At 35.7% G+C, this 24,764-nt stretch overlaps 1 protein-coding gene across 4 annotated transcripts in view; it reads right to left on the reverse strand.

The window, feature by feature from the left end:
• The window catches only part of Chd7 (chromodomain helicase DNA binding protein 7), a 122,537-nt gene that overhangs the window by 40,611 nt on the left and 57,162 nt on the right, over positions 1–24,764 (reverse strand). For 3 of the 4 annotated variants that reach the window (XM_015485846.2, XM_015485845.2, XM_015485844.2), the window contains exons 4-12: positions 21,448–21,585; positions 20,331–20,396; positions 14,498–14,553; positions 7,870–7,984; positions 4,469–4,552; positions 2,891–3,028; positions 2,673–2,794; positions 2,049–2,292; positions 687–863 (exon numbers count right to left, since the gene is read on the reverse strand). In XM_015485846.2, the coding sequence (XP_015341332.1) occupies positions 687–863; positions 2,049–2,292; positions 2,673–2,794; positions 2,891–3,028; positions 4,469–4,552; positions 7,870–7,984; positions 14,498–14,553; positions 20,331–20,396; positions 21,448–21,585 (1,140 nt within the window). Of the gene's footprint in view, positions 1–686; positions 864–2,048; positions 2,293–2,672; positions 2,795–2,890; positions 3,029–4,468; positions 4,553–7,869; positions 7,985–14,040; positions 14,133–14,497; positions 14,554–20,330; positions 20,397–21,447; positions 21,586–24,764 lie in introns of those variants that run through there. The other variant, XM_048783023.1, reaches the window with a different exon arrangement.

The raw sequence follows: 24,764 nt of genomic DNA on the forward strand, positions 1-24,764 counted from the left end.
AATCCAAAGATAACAGGTCAAGTAGCAATTTCTGCTAGGACATCACACACAGCCACAGAGCATGACAAATCAACCAAATTCTACTATCCTACAATATGTGGTTCCACGATATTCCTACTGAGAAAAGCCCCAGGAAAGTTAATCACAGAGAAAGCTAGAAGGGTATGGGATAGATGTAGCATAAAACTTCAGGTCAAACTTGAGGTCTTGTAATGCTCCAAACTTTCATGCATCTATGCAAACTGGAACCAACACCAGATATCACAGCCAACTTCCTAAGAACTAGCATCCTCAAGTCCAGCTGGCCCTGGTATGGCAAAACCTAGGAATCCTGAAATGTAACTGAATTATTACCACTGAAATGAAGCTTGGTCTAACAGCTAAGGAAACAGCCGACTTTGTGAACAAAAGGGTTAAAGCAAATACTTTAAACTCACATCACTGAAAATATTCTGACTAAACTCCGCTACGAAACTACTGTTTTAAAACACCAGCATACAAATTTAAGAGTTAGGAAGGCAGTAACAGTTTTTGAGTAATGGAGAATTCAGAATACATCATGATATTGCACAGGCTTTGCAGATAGCCTATGAAGAGAGGCATTAAGTCATATTCAGAGCAGTGCAACCACCAAGTCAGAAACAATTCTATTCAGGTTCAATGGAATCACCAATATGATCACTGACCAGGTCCATCATCTTGAGTCCCTCCAAGAGCTTGCAGTTCCTATTCTTCAGCCTGTGGGCTTCATCAATAACCACACAGCGCCATGGAATATTCCGTAGCTCAGGACAATCAGTCAAAATCATCTCAAATGTAGTGATGATGGCATGAAACTTATAGGACCCCTTTATCACGCGACCCTACAAGAACAACTCGGAATCATTATTTAGCACTAATGACGACACTGATCATTTTGGGATGGATACATAGCATAAAACAGAAGTATTTGTCTCTTTGGACCCATCTTCATTTCAGGTATCCTGTTTGAAAAGTTATTTTGAAGGCTTTAAGGTGTTATGAAAAAAACGAAGTTTTAAAATCTTTCCTTTTAAAAAGTAATTAGAAAACTATCATAGTATTTCAGATGCAAGTCCCTTCTAGATCACATGCAGTAAAGTACCAGTAAATGCACCCTGTCTACTGACACCCTACAGACTCTAAACAGTGAAAGGCCAAAGGGACTGGGTGCTATACTAACTTTTGAAACTTGTAAAAGGTTTTGTTTTTTGTTTTTTTGTTTTTTTACTTTTGCAACTCATTTTATTCTTTTAACACTTCCTATAAAATGATAAAACTTTTGAAATTAAAAAAAAAACATTCACTTAGAATAGAACTTTCCAAATCTCAAGATAAATACAAATATAGATTTCAATATTTTTCTCATTTAAAATTATGTAATTATATGTCAGATTTCAGGTTTAAAAATAGAAACAAACATACACATAAAACAACTCTTGTTTTCAATTACAGAATGAACTTCCATTTATTACTTACAGTTTAAAACTGTTTTAACAAATATGATCCTTATCACATCATTCATAATGTTTCACTGTTAATATAATTTTATAAACAGGCACTGAGAATAACAAAAATCATAGCACTTGCTACTAAAAGCCAAAGTATAAATTCCTCCTCTGGTGTATATTTGGATTTTTGCAATGCTTAATATTTTTCAATTGTAGCAAGAGTATTATAAAATATTCTTCTATTCACATTTAATATCATTTTTGTTTAGTTTTGTCTTAGGAATACAAAATAAAGCTAACATAGTAATACATCATATGAATTTCAGTGATCATCTAGGTAAAACAGATATTTTATTATATTTAAATAATCAAAATGAAAAAAAAAGCTATAAAAATAAGGTCATTGACACTGTAGAAAGATAATACAAACTAATTGGGCAAGAAATCTCAAGCCATTTCCCAATTTAGCAAAAACTGAGAACTTCCCTCAAGTCACCGAAAGTGACTTTTTAAGTCGAAACTTTCAACACCTTAAAATGCATGTAATAAGCACAAGGAACACAACCTGTGAAGTTTTACCTGGGGATCTTTGAAGTACATTTCATACAACTGAATGGTCCGACGACTAGCTTGACTCCCATGATACACAACCACGTTCAACTCTGTCCAGGTTCGGAATTCCCTTTCCCAGTTGGGGATCGTGGACAATGGGGCAATTACTAAAAAAGGGCCATGGATTCCTTTCAAATATATCTCATAGAGAAATGTAATGGACTGGATAGTTTTTCCCAAACCCATTTCATCTGCTAAAATGCAGTTTCGCCTTTGGGAAGGAAGTAAAATAAGAAAGTTTAGTGACTACAGATATTAGGTACTGCTGTCTTTTATATATATACACACGCACGCACACACACACACACACACACATACAGATTAATCACAAATGCATAGCCAAATGGATTTAGATTTTTTTTAGAGTCAACAAAATACAATTTCAAACAAAATTATCTGAGAAATAAAAATTGCTTCTACATACTTCTGTCAATCTCTGTATTAACATTTGTTAAATAAATATTAAGCTTGCTTCTTAAAAACTTTTCATTAGAGTTAAAATTTTATTTACATTCTTTTTGATTACTTTTTCCAATAACTACAAAGAGCTACAATATTTTCTAAAAGTAAAGACAAACGTGTCGTACATACATGTTGTACCAATTGAAAAGCAGCCAGTTCACTCCCTCCAACTGGTATTCCCTGAGTTTGTTATTGTTTTTATACTCCCTGGAACTCTCCGATTTCTTCCAATCATCAGCAGGAGGTCGCTCCTGTTTCAAATATAGTAAATCCCATTAGTGGTTTCTTGAAGACCACACCATTATGCTATTTTCAAATTAAATCCTCTACCATGAGCCAATTCTTACCACACGCTCTGTTTCCGGCTCCCTGGACATGAGTTTCTCAAACTCTTCGATCTTGGCTTGATCTATGTCCTGCCTCAGCTCCCACGTGCTGTCTTCATAGGGAAGTGAGCACCACTTCACCAGATAATGAGTCACAGGCTGGGCCAGGTTTAAATAAGCCAAAATTGAATTCACTTGACCAAATATAATATAGTAAGGAAAAACATGTGCTCTATTTCATCTATCAACAGACACTACTGCAGTGTCAGGAACGCCAAATTGACAGATGCCTTAAAACTATATCCACTACTAAATACTTGCCTCCAGTCTAAACTGGAAACAGAGTTATGGGGCATTATCAGAACAAAATTAACTTTTAATCTAAATCACTGGTAATGTTCAAAAGTCAAAAAGTATACAGGAATAGCTAGTAAATACCAAGAAGCTAAAGCTGAGTCTTCTTTTCCCCTGTGTAAATCATTAAGAGTATGATTCAGTCTTCTCAAGTAAGATCATTGGCATACTTATGTTTATATAATTGGCTAGTTTCTTAAAGAATGAAAAAATAGGCAAATCTATTAGGATATCTGCCTTTTCCTTGGAGAAAGAGATGCTGTTTATATACAGCCACATTTTAAAAATACTATATTTGAGCTCTAGAAGACTGGAGGGCAAAATATTTTGGGTAATGCAAACCAGTAGGATTTCCTCTTTGTCTTTCCTCTAGAAAACACTTTGGTTTGTTGATCTTCATTTCAAGAGCAAGGTACACTGACTTGGTTGATGTTAAAAATATTTGCTGTACAATGCAAACAAGGTTTGAAATAAAATTTTAAAAATATAACTAAGTAATAAAATTAGAAAAATAAAAATATTGTTATAGTCTTTGAAACATCATGGAATTCCACTATCTAGAATTCGGAATAAAATGGGAGTCCCTTGACAAGTCTCTCTAGATAAGCAAGATCCAAACATTTAAAACATAAAACTCAATTTAGTTGAAGCAGCCAGGAATGACAGAACTCATGGTAGGTCACCACACTGTCACCAAGACACATGCTCAGAAGTCACTAGAACTGTTTTTTTCCTTATGTCCCTATCAGATGTTCTTGACAACCTCAAAGAGTTTGCAAAGCAACATAAAATGCCAGGTCTGGGATCTCATGAAAAGAAGTACTTTCTATTAGCCTCTGTGTACTTCATTAAATGAAGTTTATACTTCATTAAGGAAATCCAATGCTAAATAACATTAAACCGAATCCTGCTATAACTGTACTCTTGACTACATAAAAGAACTTTGTGCTACATGATGGATGCACACCAAAACATATTGAAGTCTTTATTGATCATATTCTAGAATTGTGAAAAATGTCAATGTAGTTCAGATTGAAAATTGATTTTTTAAAAAAGCTCCAGACTAAACAAAAAACATATTTAGTATTATTATTATGCCATAAAACTAATAATAAATCATTAAATTCCAATTAAATTTAGACCACATGTATCATGATCAAGAATAGGTCTAAGTTTCTCTCATCTCTGAACACATGAGCTGCCTGAACCACCATTCTATAATACATACAAATGATCTCTTATTACCTCTCCCCGGTCATCTGTGCTACGTGCAAAGTCCATTATCCGGTCAACCTCCACATAATCTGGATTAAAAAGCTCATCCTCAATCTGCACCAAAGGGGAAAAAAAGAAATTAAATGTTTATTTCCTGAGAGGAAACGCTGTTTCACTTTTCACAAGGCAATAATATTTTGGATCATAGTGATACAAAATTTATATTTGGCAAATTCTATTATATTAATTGAAAAACTACAATTTAGCAAAATCACTCCCCATGAGGAAATCAGACTTCTTAGACTTTGTTAACAGAGTCTTTTAATTACTGTGTGAAATCTTTTACTGTGAGAGAATGTTTAAGAATATTTTAAATGAACTGTGAAATTACAATTCGCTAATGAGCAATCCAAAAGGCTTATGGCATGCAATGCATTTAGCATTCTTGAAACTACAGTTTGCAATAAAGAATCAGAGCCATGCACAGTAAGTGCTACAGGAGTCTCATCACTACTTGAGTTGCCTGGTGCTCTACAGCATCATTTACAGAATGTTATTCAAAAGCTATAAACACTGAAACCAATGGATTTCCGTTTTTAGCATGAAAAAGTTTATGAGGTTTGGTAGTCTTTGCCAATCAATATTAGTACCTCATTTAGAATAACAGTCTTGTCATTAATCTTAAATGTGTGAATGATTTATTTATACTGAATATAGAGTGAGTAAAAGAATTCAGGATAAAGAAATGAGGTCTAAATAATTGAGTCATTTAGCCACTATTTCAACAATTTTTATAAAACTAAAGTAAAACTGTGTGTTCACAAAGTCATCTCATGTGAAAGAATAGAATGTGGCTCAAAAGGAAGTTATAGACCAATTCATACTCAAAAGCAGCCAGGGTCAAATAAGTTTTCGTATCTGAGTTATAAAGCAAAAGATACATCATTATATGTTGCTACAGGTTAATAATATAGCTTTGTTAAAATACTTAACAAAAGACATATTAGAAGTCACTTGGACACCATTTGTATCCCCTGAATTGCAGGTTGAAAGGATAAGCTGTCAGTCACACTCTGTCAAGGAGAATAAACATTCTGAGTTACCAAACCCACTTAAAACACCCAGTTGGGTCCTTTGAATTGTTGTGACTTATGAACCCAAAAGCAAAAAATACAAGAATGTGCTCTGTTTCAGGTTTTTCACATAGGTGAACAGTAATGAAACACACAGCAATGAAATGTCCAGTTAGAGTGTTAACATACTCATGCACTGGCTTTCTCAAAATCTCCTAGATTGAGAGAAACAATATGTATGTATGATTCATGAACCCTAAAATGTTCCACAAAGCAGGTTTTGATGGCAAGAGCTCTCTTTAAGACAACTTGTTCTTCAACATAAGTTTTCATACTCAGTGCTAAACTGAACTTTTCCTACATCTCTACTCATTAAGTGAGTAATCTATGTCATCATGCATGCGATGAAATCTCTAAACAATCTGCTGAAACAGACTTCAGGTGTAGCAGACTTATAAGGAAGCCCAACATGCAATAAAGAATGTAAAAGAGGGGGATAGGAAGGGCAGCAGAATAGACAATATGATTGATGTATATACATTCCATGTATGTATTATATGTCAAAATACATTCTGCCGTCATGTATGACTAAAATAAAAATAAATCGTATGGTTAAAAAAAAAAGAATGTAAAAGAAACTACAACTGAAAATGGAAAGTAGGAGAGCCTTGGAATACTGGAAGCCATGATCCCTTATGGGATAAAACAAACAGGTAGGTGTGTGTGTGTGTGTAAAAGCAGGGGTGAGTTATGTTGTTATTATTCTCTGAAAACTCTCATTCAGGACAGAACTTAAAATTTCTGGTTGCCAGTTTACCAGCAAGATAATGTTTTCCAGTCATGGTATATTCAACTCACAGAGGCGACAGGTTCGGACAGTCTGTGTAGCTAGGGCCAGGCACAAATCCCTACAGACCATATGACTACAGGAAACAGAGATCCAATAAATTTAATAAACAGGACCAGGATTTAAGGACGGAGGAAAGCTGCCATTGTGCTTTTCCCCTTTTTCCTCCCACAGACCTTCAGAAAAGGTCAGTAGAACATATGGCATCTTTCTGGAGGGAGGCTAATAATTTCAACTCACCTAATGTCACAAAAATTTAACTTTAGTTTCTCTATGAAGGGCATGAAAAACAGAACCTTATAATATTTTCCTCAAAATCGCCCTTTCAAAAAAGAAATCATCTTAATATTCTCTGACATGTAAGAACTTAGTCATATTCAAGTGACTCGATGTCACTCAGTGCAAACTACTACACTGGCTAACAGGCTGGGTCCTCAAGTCACACAGCTGGTGGTCCAGAAGTGGGTCTGAGGGAGAGCACCAGTCAGATCTCCATACAGACTTAACCGTTCACTGGCTGGGATCACAGATATCAGGTTCGCGGGAGAGCAGGGACTGGTCACCCGAGATTGTAAGGATTTTGTGACATCAAAATACTAAAAGCTCTTCTCACACTTCTCGTCTCCACAAAGGGGTGGCAGTGCAAGAAAGGATGTTAAGCCAGGTATTGTTTTGCATCAATTTTCATCCTTCTTTAGTTTACATTCAGTTAATTCTTTTGTAAGGAGGGGAATGAAGAAATCGGTAAATCTTATCCTTCAATGTTAGAGTTTTTCTTTCATCTATTTGAAGCTATAAGTAAAACCAAACTAGTGATCAAAAAGTCCACACACCCCAGTAAGCAGCTTGTGGGAAAAAAAAAAAAAAAAAATATATATATATATATATATATATATATATGCGCAATTGATTATGTTGGGAAGAAATAACCTAGCACTTCTTGTACAGGCAGGTTTTCTCCCCTGCTGTAGGCATTGCCATTTTCCATAACTCACAACCTAGGATATAGGGGCATAGGCAAAGACACCACACCAGCTCCTAAATCATGGCACAGCATTTGTGAAAATGAGCATTGACTGGAACAGAAGAAATTTTCCATATACTTCTCCCAACAGAAGTTAAACTTTTATATCCTGGAACTTGTACTTCATATTGACTGTAGAGTTTTTTTTTGTTTTTTTTTTAAAACCTGCTAACTCTCAACAGAATTTCTGTCTATACTTACTTTTCTCATCAACTACTAACTGCATTTTCATTACAAGCTTTTAATCATGCCATCACCTCTATTTCCACATAATATCTTAAGGACCGGTATCTTCTAGACTAAGCAACAGGAAGAATGAGAAATTTCCTGTTTACAAAATTTTTAGCAATAACCAGTAACCAATATGCAAGTAAGAGCACCAAATGAAGCAAACTAGTTTTTCTTAATACATTGCTGAACTAAAATACAAAATTCAGAATATTTTAATAAAGCAAATACTTTAGAAAATTAGCCAGGTATCTCATACCTCTGAAAGGAATTTGTTCTGGCCCTGTTTTGCCTTAAATCGTTTAATCTTTTGCTGAATTCTCTTATCTTTTTCCAGATCTTCTACTGATGCCCATTGACAATGAAGATAAGAGCTGAAAGAACAAAATAATAACATGTAGAAAATAATCCTTTGATTTTTTTTTTTGATAATGTCTTCTAACATTCAAAAAAATCAACTAAACAGATCATTTAACAAAATAACCTGCTTAATTACTTATAGGGATGCTCAGTGACATTCAGTAACTGGAGTAACACAGAAACAATAACAGTGCCTAGAATTCAGCTTTTGCCCCAAGCCTCCAGCTCTCTTATTCTATACAAATGGGAAAACAAAAAAAAGCAGAAAAAGGCCTACCAAGCAGCTTTTTTCATAAGTGAATGACTTACACTTCAGTATAAAACAATTAGCACTACATGGAGGCCTTAATTGTGCATTTATGCTTTGAGCCTTATATAATTGAGAAAGAAGAGGTGTTGTGTGCCCGTGACTCACACAAGGCCTATCATCCCTGCCCCGAAGATGAACCTGACCTAGTGTTTCTAGAGCAACCGGGAGGAGAGGACCACCCTCTGCACCCTCACCCATGGCCCACACACCCACTCAGTTCCTGTCTCCCAGTCTGTGCTCTTCCAGGAGCTGAAACAACTTCTCTGGTGAACTTTCACTCACCAAGGTACACGCTTGCGATGGGCAAGTCCCACCCACTTCAGACTCGCCACCCTGAGAGCACTTTTCTGCCTTCCCTAACCTGAACACTGAACACACTCAACCCTCTCTTTTCCTTCCTGCGACTCCCAGGCACAAAGTCAATGTTTTTTGGTACCTCCCACATTCTTCTGTTGGATATTTCAGTATTCTTTTGCACTGTCATTTTCTCCCTGCCCAGCAATAGCCTCTCCTGTCTCATTTCTCTGATGATGACATTAAAAAGAAATGCAATGCTTGAATGTACACCTCTTCCAGAATCAAGGCACTGCAACTTAGAAATTACGCAGTCATTATAAAATCTTTTAAAATGGTTAGTAATATGGAAAATTCTTGTGATACGAAAAACGACAAAATTGATATTTATACAATGTCTAATACACATTTTCAAAAGTAGGACTGACTTAGTCCTCTATAACTGACTAAAGGAAAAAAAGGATCTTAAGTACATTGCATTATACAGATACGATTTAATATAAACCCTCTATAGGAGCTGGGGTTGTAGTTCAGTGGTGGAGTGCTTGCCTCGCATGTATGAGGCACTGTGTTTGATTCTCAGCACCACATATAAATAAATAAAATAAGGGTCCATCAACAACTAAAAAAATATTTTTTAAAAAACCCTGTACATGCACAGAAAATAGATCAAATGAACATGTATCAGAATGTTAATAATAATTATTTCTGAGTCATAACATCATAGGTACCTTATTTTCTACTTTGAGGCATACTCATTTCAAAAAATAGTTAAATAATGCTGTCATAGTCAGAAACAAATATAAAATAACCTACTCTAGTCTTCTAGTAATTTGACTGAAAAGGCACATGTGTAATCAGTATTCCTGTCCTGGATATGGGGAAAATGCATGCAAGGCACCACCAGTCTTCCCCTTCCCCAATAGGACAAAGGCCCTGACACAAGGGGTCCAGCCATGCTCTACTGCTTGTAACTGTGCTGAACATTCTAGTCAGTGATTCTGCTTTCTAACCCCTGATGATAATCCACTCTAAAGGAAGAAGAGGAAGGAAAAGAAATAGGGTCCAAGGTTGGCTGCCATGTCTGAGTACAGAATTAAGGCAAACGAGGAAAAAAATCTTACTGATGGAACAGTAGTAGTAATTTCATCTGAAATACTAAGGAAAATGTTACAAAGGAGTAAAACTCTACGCAAAATACCATAAAACTAATAAGAAAGTATCTGAACCAGACCCTACAAATAATATAGTTTTGAGTTCATTTCAAAACATAATTTTTCTTAATGAAACAAGAGCAACAATATTTATATCTAATGCTGATAAAGACAGTATCAAAAAAAAAGGAGGAAAAAAGACCATAACTCTTCTACATATTAGGGCAAAGTTCTACATAGAATATTAGCAAACATGTTTCTACACATTAAGAAAAGAATATATTGGCCTGGAGATGTAGTTCAGCAGTGGAGTCAACCAAAAAAAAGCATGCATCATGACCAAGAAGGATATGCTCCAGGAATGCAAGGCTGGTTCAATATAAGGGACTCTTAAAAAATACACAACAATAATGGGTCTGAGAAAAAAAATCACATAATTATTCCCACTGATATTGCAAACGTTTTGACGAAAATTCATAACCATAAAGGACTTTTTAAAACTCAAGAAAACAGGAATCAATAGGTACTTCATAACATACTTAAACATACAGAGATTTTAGTCCTAAAGCCACATTTTAATAATTTTAGAAACAACACAGGCATTACCACAAAGAATAGAAACAAGGTTTGGACACCTACTACCTCTACTGGGCATCGGAATATACCAAAACCATAAAAGGCACATTAACTGGAAAATAATAAGTAACACTATCTCTACTTGCAGATTATATGATCATGTACCTGGAAAACCCTAGAGAATCAATTAGAAAACTAATCCAAAGAATAAAACAAAATAATTCAGTAATACATCAGGATATAAAATTAACACACAGAAGCCAATAAATAGTTTTCAATCACACAGACAATAACCAGCAAGAAGATATGATGCTCATGAAAACCTCTTTTATAATACCAACAAAGATGAAGTACTTAGCAAGAAATTTAATAAGAAATGCACACAATTCATACAAGGAAATATTTAAAGGCACACTTTAAAAATATGAAATTATCACTGAACTGGAAAGATAGCCTGTTTTTATGTAGCGTAACTCAACATCCTAAATCATACATTTGTAAAGTTAATACAATATAAATAAAAACAAGTATTTTCATGGAACTATAAAAGTTAATACAAGACTTTCTATATAAAAATAAAGATGCAAGAATATCCATGAAAACATTCAAAAGGAGACACTACAGGGGAAAACTGGATCCACCAGGTAATAAAATACACTATAAAGCCTCTGTGAATAAATGTGATTCTGGCTCATGAACACAGACACAGATCAAAGGAATAAAGTACAGCTATAGGCCCTAATAAACACACAAGGTTAGTACTTCATGAAGACTGCATCTCAAATCACTGTGTCAAAGGCAGACTTTTTAATAACAGCATTAGAAAAATATAGTCATATGCTATATTTGTTTTGGTCAATGACAGACCACATAAAATAGTGGTCCCATAAGTTTATAATGGAGTTGAACATTTTCAACTGCCTATTGATGCTGTGGATGTTTTAATGTCGTAGCACAACACATACTTGTGTTTGTGGTGATGCTGGTGTGAGCAAACCTACTGCATTACCTGTCACGCAGTAGTATAGCATACACAATTACGCACCATTCATAATACTCAATAATAAGCAACTGTGTTATTGTCTTATGTATTTAGTAGAGTATTCTTTTATCATCATTTCATAGTGAACTCCTTCTACTTCGAAAAGTTTACAAAACTATGCCATGTTACCCTGGCAGCAGCCTCATATACCTCATCTTCACCATGTCTCTTGGCTACATGAAGAGGCCACACGGGATGACTGATGTGTTCCGTGTTTGTATGTGTGCTCTATGGTATTCACACAATAAGTAAATTAATTAATGATATGTTTCTCAGAATGTATCCCTGTAGTTAGGCGATGTATGACTGTATTTGGAAATGGATAAAATTACAGTCGTGTCTTATACCATACACAAGAGTATACGAAACGAATCATGCACTGAAACAGAGAAAATGAAACCATTCAAGTATTAGAGGAAAACCTGGGCTAATTCTTCTTTAACATGGGTATAGAGAAGGGTTTTCTAGCTATAACACAAAAGTCAGATACAGTAAGATAAAAGACATTGAGCTTTAATACATTTTTAACAAATTTATAGCTCAATAAATATCATAAATCAAGTCAGAAGGCAACAGAAACAGAAAAGACGGAACACCCACAACCTAAATAAAGTACCAATATAAAACACTTAAAAATTCAAGGAAGCACGACAAAAAATGAGCAAAAGACATACACACATACACAGACAAGTGACGATGTAAACATGGCCATTAAGTTTATGAAAAGATATTCTTATTCACAATAAGAGAAAATGCTGACTAAAACTTTCTGAAATGCAATCTCTCACAATAATTAAGTACAATATATTTGGAAGGCTGTGAGAAAATAGGTGTTCACATCTACTACTGACAGGAATACAGACAAACATAGTCCTCATAGAAGGGAATCTGGCAGGAGCTCTCAAACTACACACATATTTGCCTTTTGATTTAGCAATTCCATTTGTAGGAATTTTATCCAAAAGCTGTGTCTTCAACAATTTGAAAACATGTATAGGCATGCATGAGAATACATGTTGTAGCATTATCGGCAATTATAAAATACCACAAGCCATTTATATGCTCACATAATAGAAAACTGATTGAACAGCTGTGGTACAACCATACAGTGAAGTACTATGTAACTGTAACAAAGAATGAGGATCCCTATGAACTGAAGCAGAGTGATATCCACTGTTCCAGCCTATCCACTGATAGGGACGAATAGCCATGGCTCCTCTGTAGCAACGAGCACAGCAAAGTCCAAATCTCATTTTGGAAAGGCCCTCATCAAAACAATATCAACGTTCCTTGGAGCAGGACTGAAAAGGGAAGCCACAGGTTGAGCCTGGAACATTCTCTGTCGCCAGTGCTCAAAGAAAGATGCAAACAAGGCATAAGGACAGAGGAGTTATGAACAAAGTAAATAATACCATAACAGTAAAAAAATATATAATCCATTTACTACAATGAGAATCCTCAAGTCTACACAGCTATAAATTAACAAATGGGCAAGGTGATAACAGCAGAGACCCAACTAATAAATCTAGAAAGAATGATGGAATGAGTAAACCACCACTTAGCAGCCATGATAGTATTTAATAGTCTCAAAGTATTTTTATAGAAGATATGTATGCATTTCAAAAAGAAAAACAGAATTCTTTCCAGTTTTGCAATTTTCTTATAAATCTGAAATTATGTCTAAAGAGACTGATAAAAACTGTTAGTTTTATAGAAACTCTAACTTCCCTGATAATTTAACAATAGTAGAGAGGAAAACTCATTTCAGAACTCCCTTTGCCTCAACTCAAGTTACTGAGGACTCACCTCTCCTGGCCTGGTAGCAGTACCTGTGCCCTTTTCTCTAGAATCACTAACAGGCTCAAATGAATGGAGGCACCTCAGGGCCCAGGGTCACTATGATTTGGATGCCTGTCTAATGGTGTTATTTTTCGATAACCAATACTTAAACTCTGTTCTCATGTTGACTTTGTTTCTACATCCACAAGGGAGCCCTTAGCTCTGGTTTACCTCCTCCTCACCTATCTTGACTTCTCTCCTTAAGGGTTCAGCCACAGAAAATCATGGCCTACGCATAATTTCCACATGTGTAAACTCATCGTGCTCTGAGGACAAAATGATGACAACAGCTAACATTTACTGAGCATTTTACTGCTACACTATGTATCGCATGGAACTCTCGAGAAAAAACTGACAGAGACATCTTCATCTCTTTTTACTTGGTAAAAGGTTTTGCTTGCAACTTCTTTTGAAGGGCATCCGTTTATTAACAGGGTGCCAACTAGAACAAGGGAGAATTAGGAAAACCAGGGTGCCTGAGGCTTTCGTTTTCTGAGGCAGGGTAAATTTTTCTGAGGCTATTTTCCCAGCAACTCATAAAACCCTCTTTAAAAACCCTACAATTTAAATGGTGCTTTTGTTCTTTGTCTTAAAAAGGATAAAGTAAATGTTTACGCTATCAATGACTGTTTTTGTCTTTATGGCCTCGTTGCTCTTCAACAGGTTAACCACTGATCCTCAGAACCAGGCAGGCTCACGACAATGAGTGTTTGGACCTGGTGCACTGCCTACGTCTACAACACAGAATCCATGAGGACGGCTCGCTGTGTTTCTCCATTCAGATTTTTAAAAGTTATGCAATTCAAGTCCACTAAACAAATAATAGAAACAAACCCAGATAAAACCATAGCTCACTGCATTTTAAAGGCTGAGTGATGTCATGATTTTCTAGAGCCTTCGTCTGATAGCAGAGTTCTCGTCTCAAGTGCCCGGCATCCCATGCACTGAAGAAGGGAAGGAGAGCAGCCCTGGAGAGTAAAATTCATTCTCGGAGGATAGGCAATTACTGCTCTATTTAGTTATTTCTCTATTGTCTTAGAAGTTTTTATTTTGTCTAAAAAGAAATTCTTGGCTATACATATATATATACATATATACTTATATGTATAAAACAAAGTCAACTTTTACACCAATTATACATTTTTTAGAAGAATTAAATTCATAAAATATCAAAGATACAAAAATTAGTAGGAAATGACCATGTTTCCTACCTCACAATTAAAAAAAAAAAACAACAACAAGTTGTTTGGTACTATGAAAATATATCCCCCCCCCCCTTTAATAGAAAAAAATTTTTTTTTTTTTTACTTACAAGTTTTTGTATTTCACATAAAACTCTTCAACTTCTACCTCCTCTCCAGATTCCTTCTGCAACAAAAGAAAAGTTCCAGGCACATACTTAAAACAGTATACTCAAATATTTCCAAAGTAATGATTTATTCCCACATGAGCAAAAAATTGGCCCGAGAAGAGCAGCACAGGACCTTCTTGGAAAGATGCACACGCTGTAAGCTGTAGGAACCCCGAGCGATGAGGACTGAGGAGCTCAGGCCCATGCACGCTACTCTACTTGATGTGCTTGAGCTTCTAAGACATGAATCATTTAAACTCCTCCCTAACCACATGCAGCTTCATTCACAACAACCTGACCCCAAAGCTGGCTTTCTGCCAAACCCACAGTGTTAAGTAGACGCCAAGTGTACCATTTTCTCAGGCAGCAGCCAATTAGCAACTGCTCTCCTGAATGCCATATGTATTATTTTTGGCTGCCTCATGGCAACTTTACATTGTGGGTTTTGTAATGTTTTAAAATATTTAAAAGACATTTATTCCTCCATATAGTTAATAACTCTAAACAAGAAACCATATAAAACTAAACCTTGTTCTAATGCAAGTAATTTCAGTGCATCCCTATTCATAGCTCTAGTTTTACTCAATGGTACAATTAAATGTCTCAGACAAGATGTCTCACATACATAGCAGCCAAATAAAATTAACACTCCAAATACTACATTTAGGTAGGGTTAAAATTGTGATACATGTCAGCCAAATTGAGAGTTTTCAGTGGCAAGATTATCTATAACATCTCCTTGATCCTACCTGCTGTTGCATATGCAGCAGACAACGTTTACATAGTATTTTAGACATCTCTGCCCCCACCCCCTCTCTTTCTTTTTGGTTTTAGTCTGTTAAACAAGTCATAATATGTAATTTTCTTCTGGAACATTTGATCAAATAAAGCAGAAATATGAAACATAAACACCCCTTACAGATGTTTCATGAATGCTTTTGCACTTGTACAAGACGCCCCAAGCCTGTCTTGAGGGTCACTTTGTGGGTGCTACGCTGGCTCATAGATGGTTCTAGAAAAAATTACGGCAAGTGGGAACATGGCAGAGGACAAATGAAACAGAAAAGACTCCAGGAAAACACACTGGAATTCAAAGGGATGACAATTCTCCTCAATTTTTAATTTCATACTACTATGAACTTAAAACTTTTCTTTGAAACTTTCACCTGTTATCAGTTAAACCTGCATTTTGAAGTTTTCACCTGTCTAGACGTCAGCAATACAAAGATTATACTCAGGAGTGTGGTCAACACCTATTAACATCTGGTTGTGCCCTGATGAGTCTTTGAAAGGTCATAACTATAAAGCAACTTTTTAAACCAATGTATTCAGTATATACCTGTGCTGTAGACTTTTAGTTACCCAAAATGAAAATAAAAAATAAAATGGGTAAAGGAACCACAAAGACCTGCAATTAAGTGACAGATAAATTCTAGTTGATTCAAGTAACAATCTCTTCAGGACACACCTCACTTTTTTTTCCAGCCCTAATATTTCCCCATTTGATTTCTATCTTTATGCAGAATTAGAAATTCCAGTAAAAAGGCAAAGGTGAGATGGTAGACAACCAGAGAAAATTGGGAAGCAAGGAAGAGACTAGATCTTTTGATGCCTGTCAGCATGTCATAAAATTCAAACCCGAATGAAGCTCATAATATCTCTTGATGCCAATCTCTTTCAATTCTGAATTCCCGCCACCAACTTATACTTCTTTTAGGTAGTGATCAAGATGTATCATTTCTATGCTCTATTATTTCCTCTGATTTCCCTCTTTTTGGCCTTCTCTTCCATCTTGTCCTTTCTATCTTATTTGAAATGGTTTCACTGTCCCATAATTCTAAGTGGGCACCAAAACACACAGGATCAGATCTTGAACAGCAGAGATAGTTTTCATTCTGTCCCAGTTTTGTTCCCAGAAAGCTCTGACTCTTAACAACCATCTGTCCCCAACTCTCATTAATACCCATTTTCTTGTCATGATCTACTATTCCCCTGGGAACCTGCTGTGAAGGTACCTAGCAAGAGGGTTTGGAGCTGTCTGGGAAGAAGTGACTTGGTTCCGAGACCTCATTTAGCAGCACCTGGAGCTGGCGCACCATTGCCCCAGGGCCTATATCTTTTGGATGTCTCCAAATGTAACACTGTTTTCTTTAACTGACTGCACATGTAGGATAACCACCTTCTTGCCCAGAACTATAAATAGAGCTATTTCTCAGCTTTTCCTTTTATATAAATATGATCATGTTGACCTCTTTTGCTTTGCTAGTAAAACAATTAACAAAAGTGGGTGAATTCATGAGTCCTCAGGAACATCATTTCAATTAGTCACTAAATGGCAGACACTTTGGCCTCTAACACCCCAATTTTCAGAAGGTACTCTTATAATGTTCTTACCCCATAAATAACAGGATCAAAGCACTAGTTACACACATACAGCACTCATATTTATTTTTTTGGACAGCTACAAATAAATTTGAGAGTACTCTAAGTAATTTCATGTGCTCAATAGAATATTTCTGAGAAACGTGGCTAGTCTATGAAAATAGACTTTATTATTCACATGAAATTGAAAGCTCCAGACATGTTAAACCACTTTTGTCCCATTATTCATATGAACTAGAACCCTTGATCAGGCAATAAAATAACTGCTCTGGCCACTTGGATTTGAACTAGCCATCTAGCAAATGATAGTCTTACGGCCTGAAAAATATGAATGACCATTCCTAAGCATTCTATTACTAACTGAAGTAGTCACAGAGGACCAAGCTAAATCACAGTGCAGACAGGCAGAGAGGCAGAGAGAGGGAGAGAGAGGGAGAGAGAGAGAGAATATGAAAAAGTACTTAAACAAAGATAACAATAAAGCATGGGCCTGAATCCCTTCCTACTTATAGCCCAACCTATTGCATACGCTAATAGAGATAGCACTTAGGGAAAAAATAAGGACATGATAATGAATGAGATTAAGAGTCCTGCCTTAACTTTATACTCTCTATATATTTTTAAAAATTCTGCTGGGTTCAATTAGGGAGAATTAAGACCAATCGCTGAAATTTAAAATAAGTTTTTAGAAAGCAAATATAGCATGTAGGTAAAGTCAAATAAAGACCTCCATAAAATGCAGTCAGAATTTGTCTTAAAGTTGTTTTTGACATTCTGATCCAAAATAAAATTTGAATGTTTTCTCCAAAGACAGAAGACTCATAGCAGAAAACTAAATGTGGAAAACAAAAGAATTATTTTTTTATACAATCCACACATATCTATCTATCTATCTTTCTCTCTCTCTCACACACTCTTACACACACAACACACACACATCTCTTTACCTATCTCAGAATTCAAACTATGGCCCTTCCACTAGGCCTCATGCATGTTAATTTGTATTTAGAGCAACACATCAATGACTAAGCCAGGCCCACTTCACACCTGGTGCTGAACTAGGGAGGTTCTGCTGTCGGAGCTTTATGAATATGCACAACTCTACCAAAACAGATTGTCATCCTTAGGCCACAGCCATGAGGATGACTTGACTTTGAGAACCACACTCCCCACTATGTGTTAGCACTCCACAGGACAGACTCCATGAGCTCACGACTAGTTTCCACAGTGCTGCCAGGGAGACAGAAAGATACCTTCTCACAGCCAATTCTTACATTATTCATGGTAATAAGAAACAGACCAGCAGGTACAGCTAGAATCCACAGAAAAATCTCAAATTTCCTTTTGTTAGTTCTCCCCTGCCACACCAACCCCAGTGTTTTTAAAGCTGATAACTGAAGTAACCACTCTGAGAACACTGGCAGTTTTAAAAGTTAGTAACTGTTAATGTTTAATATTTTCTAATGGATTTTTATTGCCCTTAAAAGAATGCCAGTAATAGAAAAACAATTCAATGAGCATCACTTCTCTTCCTTACTTTAAATCAAACTTCAATGAATACTGAACCTTCCAGAGGAATTTTTTCCACTAATTTTCTCTATCCTCAAATACACCAAATCAATAAATGCTTTGTCCTCATTTACAGTTAAAATGATTTTTAATGTCCCATGGCCATTGGTAAATAGTAATAATACCTATTCCTAAACCTGGAGAATCTGCCTTTAAAGGGTGCTTGGGGGTGGGGGGGGGTGGAGGTGGGAGGAGGAGAGAAAGCCCTAAAGTGGGCAAAACAGAAAGAAAAAGCAGTGTCCTACATAATGCATAGCCTCAGCAGCTCTAAATAACAGAGCTAATTATAATTTGCAACCCCCAAACCTGCTGAGTATGCCTGCTGAAGTACTATCAATTGAATGAAAATTAGTATATCCCATCCAAACGACAGGCTATTTACTCAAACAAGTCACTCCAATTCCGTGAAGGGGATTATTCTTTAAAGCATGTCAAGTATTTAAATTTCACCATATATCTACAATTCACCAATTAACAGTTCTGGAGTCATTAGCAGGACAAAAATGCAACCTTTCTAATGAGTTAAACAGTGCTCATTTCTGCTTTAACAGGTGGGAAATTTGGTTGAGATTTTATTGTTTAATTCATCGGGACAGAAATCTTACAAAGAGGCACCAGTTAAGCCATCCATATACCCACCCTATACACAATGTAAAAATATCTCAGTTTCTTGATCCTCATTATTTTCATATGAACTGGAATTGTATAGGCTGATAAAAATCCATACTTTGAACCACACAATAGAAAAGTAAACAGTATTGAAATGAAGGCACAGAGAAGTTTATTTTTGGTGTAATTTCATTTTCAAGGATGTCTTGATAGAGGTGTTTGAATAGCAAAGATTTCCTATTTAATAAGCCTGGGATCTCACTTTAATTCCCGTAATTACTCTGTTACTCATCTCTTTTACTGGGACGTTATACTTTGCATTTTACTAAGAAAAAAACATGTTTATTTCATATGTCAAAAATAAAGTTGTAATTCCACCTGCCTTGAAAGCAATAAAGACCTGTGGACTTGACAAATTTAAGGTGAGGAACAGACCCCATATCTAAAGGAAACCACTTTCTAAAGACACTGAAAATTCCATGTTGGACTATGTAAATGCAAACTAGATGTCTAAATCATTATTTAAAACAAGTAAAACACTTTCCCAAATTGGGCAAGAAGAGAAATAGTTGGGAGGAAACAAGGAATTTCCATCTGTAAAAGAAAATACAGTGTCACTAGAATTCTTCCTTCAAGAGTATATTTGTCCCTAAAAGACAAGATAATCCAGCTAATGACAAGTATGTAGAGCTCACCTTTGCACACCAACATGAACTGTGAATAACTTAGAAAATTGTACTCAAAACAGTCCAGTATTTCACCTCTGCACTGGCAACAGATATTTTGAATAGCTCAATTGTATATAAAAAAAAATGTTGTAAAACGAATGAGAAAACACCTTCTTATCAAAATGATAAGAGAACTTCCATTCCACCATGAGGGTGGGGTGGGCTGAGATGGGTGGAGGACCTTCGAAAGACAGATGAGAGGTAAATACAGGTCTATGATTCATACGACTAATTCTTATGAAAAGAGCAGCATGTAACTCTGGAAGTCCTATACATTTCCTGGGAGACTTCTGCGTTTCTTGCCTACTATGAATGGCATAATAAAATGGATGTATTTGATGTTAACTAACACGATGATTTCTACTATCCTAGTAAATGAGACAGGTTTAGAAAATACCGCCAGAATTTTTGCTTTACAATAGTGGAATCTTAAAAGAGAATTATAAAACAATCCTACAAGAGTAATGCACACTCCATAGATTTGCGTCATTTCAAATGGTGCTTACCTGCTTTTTCACAGAACGACTACTCATGATTTTCTCTACCACTGGGCCTTCTGCATCAACAGATTCCTAAAACATAAACAGGCGTGAATCAATTCAAATGGAAAACATTTTATCGTATAATACAAAAATAAGAAATAATTTGTTCTCCTTTGCCACTCACTACCTCCCTACCCTTTAAACCATAGTAGAAAGTTACCAGTGGAAAATATGACTGAAAAGAACAAAAATTTCACCCTACAGAAAGGAAAAAGGAAGAGCTGTGCTTGTTACTTCATGATTATGTGGCTTAATTACATGGACTAGCATGGGTTCCACAAGCCAGAGAGCATTCAGAAACTCCAGCTGCCAAGAGAAAATAATCTCTGCATGATAGCAGTCAAAAATATAACTTTTCTTCATCTATACCCGTGGGGTAAATATACTCATCATTCTGTTATCATAGGCAGCTTTTATCTATGGAGGTCATATAAAACCTCATACAACAACTTAACATAGCACAGATTACCAAATAAGTAAAACATAAAACTGCATTTAATATATTTTTCAATGGCTACCAGCAGTTTGTTAACTAAAGTACAGTAATAGTAAGAAAAGAGCATTACTTTTTTAAAAAGTCTTTAAAATAATCAATCCTACATTACTATCCATATTTTATACTAACTATTTTATCCATCATTTACATTGCACAGAGAATAAAGCGTGCCCTGCTGGGTACTACAAGGCAGTAATTTCATAAAGGGGTTCTTACAGTGCTGAACAGCAGGAGACGAGCTCAAGTGGTTTATTAAAGTCCCAGAAGCCACAGCACTGAATTCTCAGAGGTAAATTCAGCCGCCTCATATTCTAGCTCTGATTCTTCCTCAACATAGACCATTAATTCTCCAAAATTGTGTCAAATTACACATCACAGGCTTGTATAAAAATAAATTTCAGTGAACAGAGCTTTTTAAAAGACACTGCTAAACAACTAATTTCCCATAACACTTTAGCCAACATTAGATGAATGTTCCCCTGCTGAAAGTCCAATGCTTCCACGGAACTTCTCTGATTCCAGCTATAAAATGTGCAGTCCATCTTGTAACATGCAGATTCAAGTCACACAAATCTGGCTGCTGACCTGCTGCTCTGACTGGGAAGTGTTGGAGGGGGAGTCTCTCCCAGCAGCATCTGCATCATCTGCCTCCTCATCAGAAATCTTGAACTCCAAGTCTTCAGTGTATCGCTTTCTCTTCACCTGCCTGCTAGACCGTCTCTTCTAAAACAAAACCCCAACAAAAAGGGTTTTAAAAAGCAATCATTGATGCTCTTTAACATGGCTCAGAATGGTAAGATACATTACTTTAAAAAAAATAGTAAAGAAAAACCAATAACTCCTGTAAGTCAAGCAAAAAGATCATTGTGGCAATAAGTATAAGGGAAATGAGGGAAGGGTGGGTGGGATCTGAAGTCCTAGGACACCTGTCCTTCAGCCACTCCCATGTCCATGCCCTTCAACAGGAAAAAACGGAAGTAACAAATCTTGCTTGTTCATCCAAAGTGATGGCCACACTGGAGCTGGGAAATGGGTCCTACGGGTTCATTACACTATTTTCTCTACTTTTGTGTGACCAAAAATGTTTTATACAAAAAAGTGAATGTGTTAGAGAATACTCTGAAAATTACAAAGTTCTATACATATACTGTTGTACTCCAAGATATATCTCAGAAAGTCATTTAAATAAAAACTTTTTGCATTTTCATTTTGGTCCTAAAAGAAATAATCTGAACTTTTTGAAGAGATGAAAGGTTGAGTGGCAAAATTCACAATGGACTAAGAAAAGTAGTCTGAATTTTTTAAATTAATTTTTCACCTTGGTTAAAATTTAAAAGATTGGTAATAGCTAACAGTCAATACAATTATTGGCAAAATGAGTAGTCTCATACTCCTGTGGTCAAAACAACCCAGCTCAGCTTTTGCAGAACACCATGGTCATATCTACTCATTTTTAAAATATGCCAACCCTTCCAATAAGCTACAAAACTTATCTTGGGAATATCTGCAAGATAAATTGTTAAGTTAAAGTTAAAACAAGCTACATAACAATAAGAAGTTTATGTTTCTATTTAAGATAAATTTTAAAGATGTTTATCTATTTGGGTATGTGGATCATCAATAAACTCCAAAACAAAGGGAATACATCTCTATGCCTCAATAAATATGCATCTCTATGCCTCAATAAATGTTCGCTAAAAAATGAATTATGCATATGCTTTCAATACAACCACCAAAACAAAAACAAAAACAAAACCCAAAAACACAATTATTAGTAGGTATCAATTCTGAAGAAAGAAGTAAATGGACCAGGAGGAAGCTTACATTTTAATTTTGGTCCTAAAAGAAACATTCTGAAAATTTTTGAAGAGATAAAGGGTTGAATGGCAAATCCATAATGAATGAGCATGAAAAGTAATTTTACTTTTCCTAAAAAGGAAAATTTGTAAATCTTTTTTGCACTTTTTTGTCAAAATCATTCTATGTTGACTTTTAATGACAATATTTTCTTGTTATTGTTGTTTATTTGTTTTGGTACTAAGGATTGAACCCAGGGAGCTACATCCCCAATCTTTTTTGTTTTATTTTGAGACACAGTCTTACTAAATTGCTGAAGGTTTTACTAAATTGCTGAGGCTGGCAATCAAAACTTGCAATCCTCCTGACTCAGCCTCCTAAGTCACTGTGACCAGCTACAAATAGTGTTTTATAAGTTAAAAATGGTGAGAAAAAGTTTTTCATTAATAAGTATATGTGAAAAAAAAATCTAAGATTAAAAATGACACATGTTGGGGTGGGGATATAGCTCAGCAGTTTTTGCAAGGACCCAAGTTCAAAGCCCAGGACGGTGCACACAGAAAAACCAAACCAAAAAAAACCAAAGCAAAGCATATCCAAGTTTTAAACTGCTAATGAACACAATAATATTACAACCTAGAAACTAAGTTGACACTAAGACTTTTAAAGAGCCTCATGAATTTTAAAGTTGGGACAGTAAGGCAGAAAGAGGCAAAATATCCATCACGTACCACTATGATCCCACCGCATGACTGACTTAACCTTATCAAGTTTGTGCTCTCCCTGCTCTTGGAAATGGATTTGAAACAGTTTACAATGCCAGCTTAGTATAACATAAGTATCAAATGGATTGTTTAAGACTGGCACCTCCCAGCTCTGCACACTCATGGCAGCAGAGGTACAAAGCACTTTTCGTGAGACCATGTGGGTAAGGTTTTACTAACAGACTTCCTAGTGGCCTCGGCCAGAAGGAATAGTGACTTGGACTAGAGCTTTCTCCAGGAATCTTCCTCTCCAAGGACAGATCTTCTGTGTTTCCTGGAATAGTCGATACTGTGGAGCTTTCACAGAAACCTGTGGAGGTTCTGCCTCATGGACCCTTTCCCACATCACAGGAGACAGTTTGTTTGATCTCCTGAGCCCTAGAGCTCAGCGTTCCTTATTGAACTGGCCCTAACTCTAACATGGCCTTGGATGAGTAATTTTGTGGATCTCAGTTTCCTGGTCTGTAGAATGGAGTTAATGATAGTAACTACCCCATACAAATGCTGCAAAGACACATAAGGGAATTTATTCAAAGCCTTGTGAAATGCAATTAATAGGTTTAAAGCCATCATTAATCAGTTCGAGCTTTCCAAAGAAAAATGTCCCAGTTACCTTGTAAAGCTTCCCTTCTCTCTTTCCAAAGCTGACCTACTTACTCCTGCTCTCAGGCCCAATTTACCATCCCTTACTTCTGGACTGTCAATCTCTTTAAGACATAAAAGGCTATTATGAAGAACAATGTTTTAATTTTGTGAAACTTAGCATAATGTCTGTATTTCATCTGATATATCAGTTTAACTAAATTGAAATGGATTAATTTATATTTCCATCTTTATACCATTACTGTAAGGAGGGCTGTACTACTAATGATCCGTCTGTAATGTTTCACCAGGTTTCCATGCTTGAGGCCACACTGTCATAGTATTCTTCCAGCATAAGTAACTGAATAAGGTTGGACAGGGCCTAAGACAAACCTACTTCACATTTAATCCCACTCTGATTATTTTTTTAAAAAAGAAGTTCCACTACAATAAAACAGGGAGCTCTTTTTTAAAAAAGAAAGAAATGTGTGTATTGGTGAATATAATTTTTATAATGTAAGTTCTTCCATGTCAACTTTGTGATATAAAACTGAAACAGTGATCAATTTAAATTAATTGTAAGTAGCTACAAAGTCACTTCTTAAGTGCTATTAAAAAAAAAAAAAAAAAAAAAAAACCAAAATACAATTAGAAGTCAATTTTCTGAAATTTTTAAATGTGACATGGTTTCTTTCTATATAATAATTGATCTTCCCTTTTTTCTCCCCCCCTCCTTTTTTTTTTTTTTTTTTTTTTTTT

The sequence above is a fragment of the Marmota marmota genome, unplaced genomic scaffold (assembly GCF_001458135.2).
Source record: "Marmota marmota marmota unplaced genomic scaffold, marMar, whole genome shotgun sequence".
Lineage (NCBI taxonomy): Eukaryota > Metazoa > Chordata > Mammalia > Rodentia > Sciuridae > Marmota > Marmota marmota.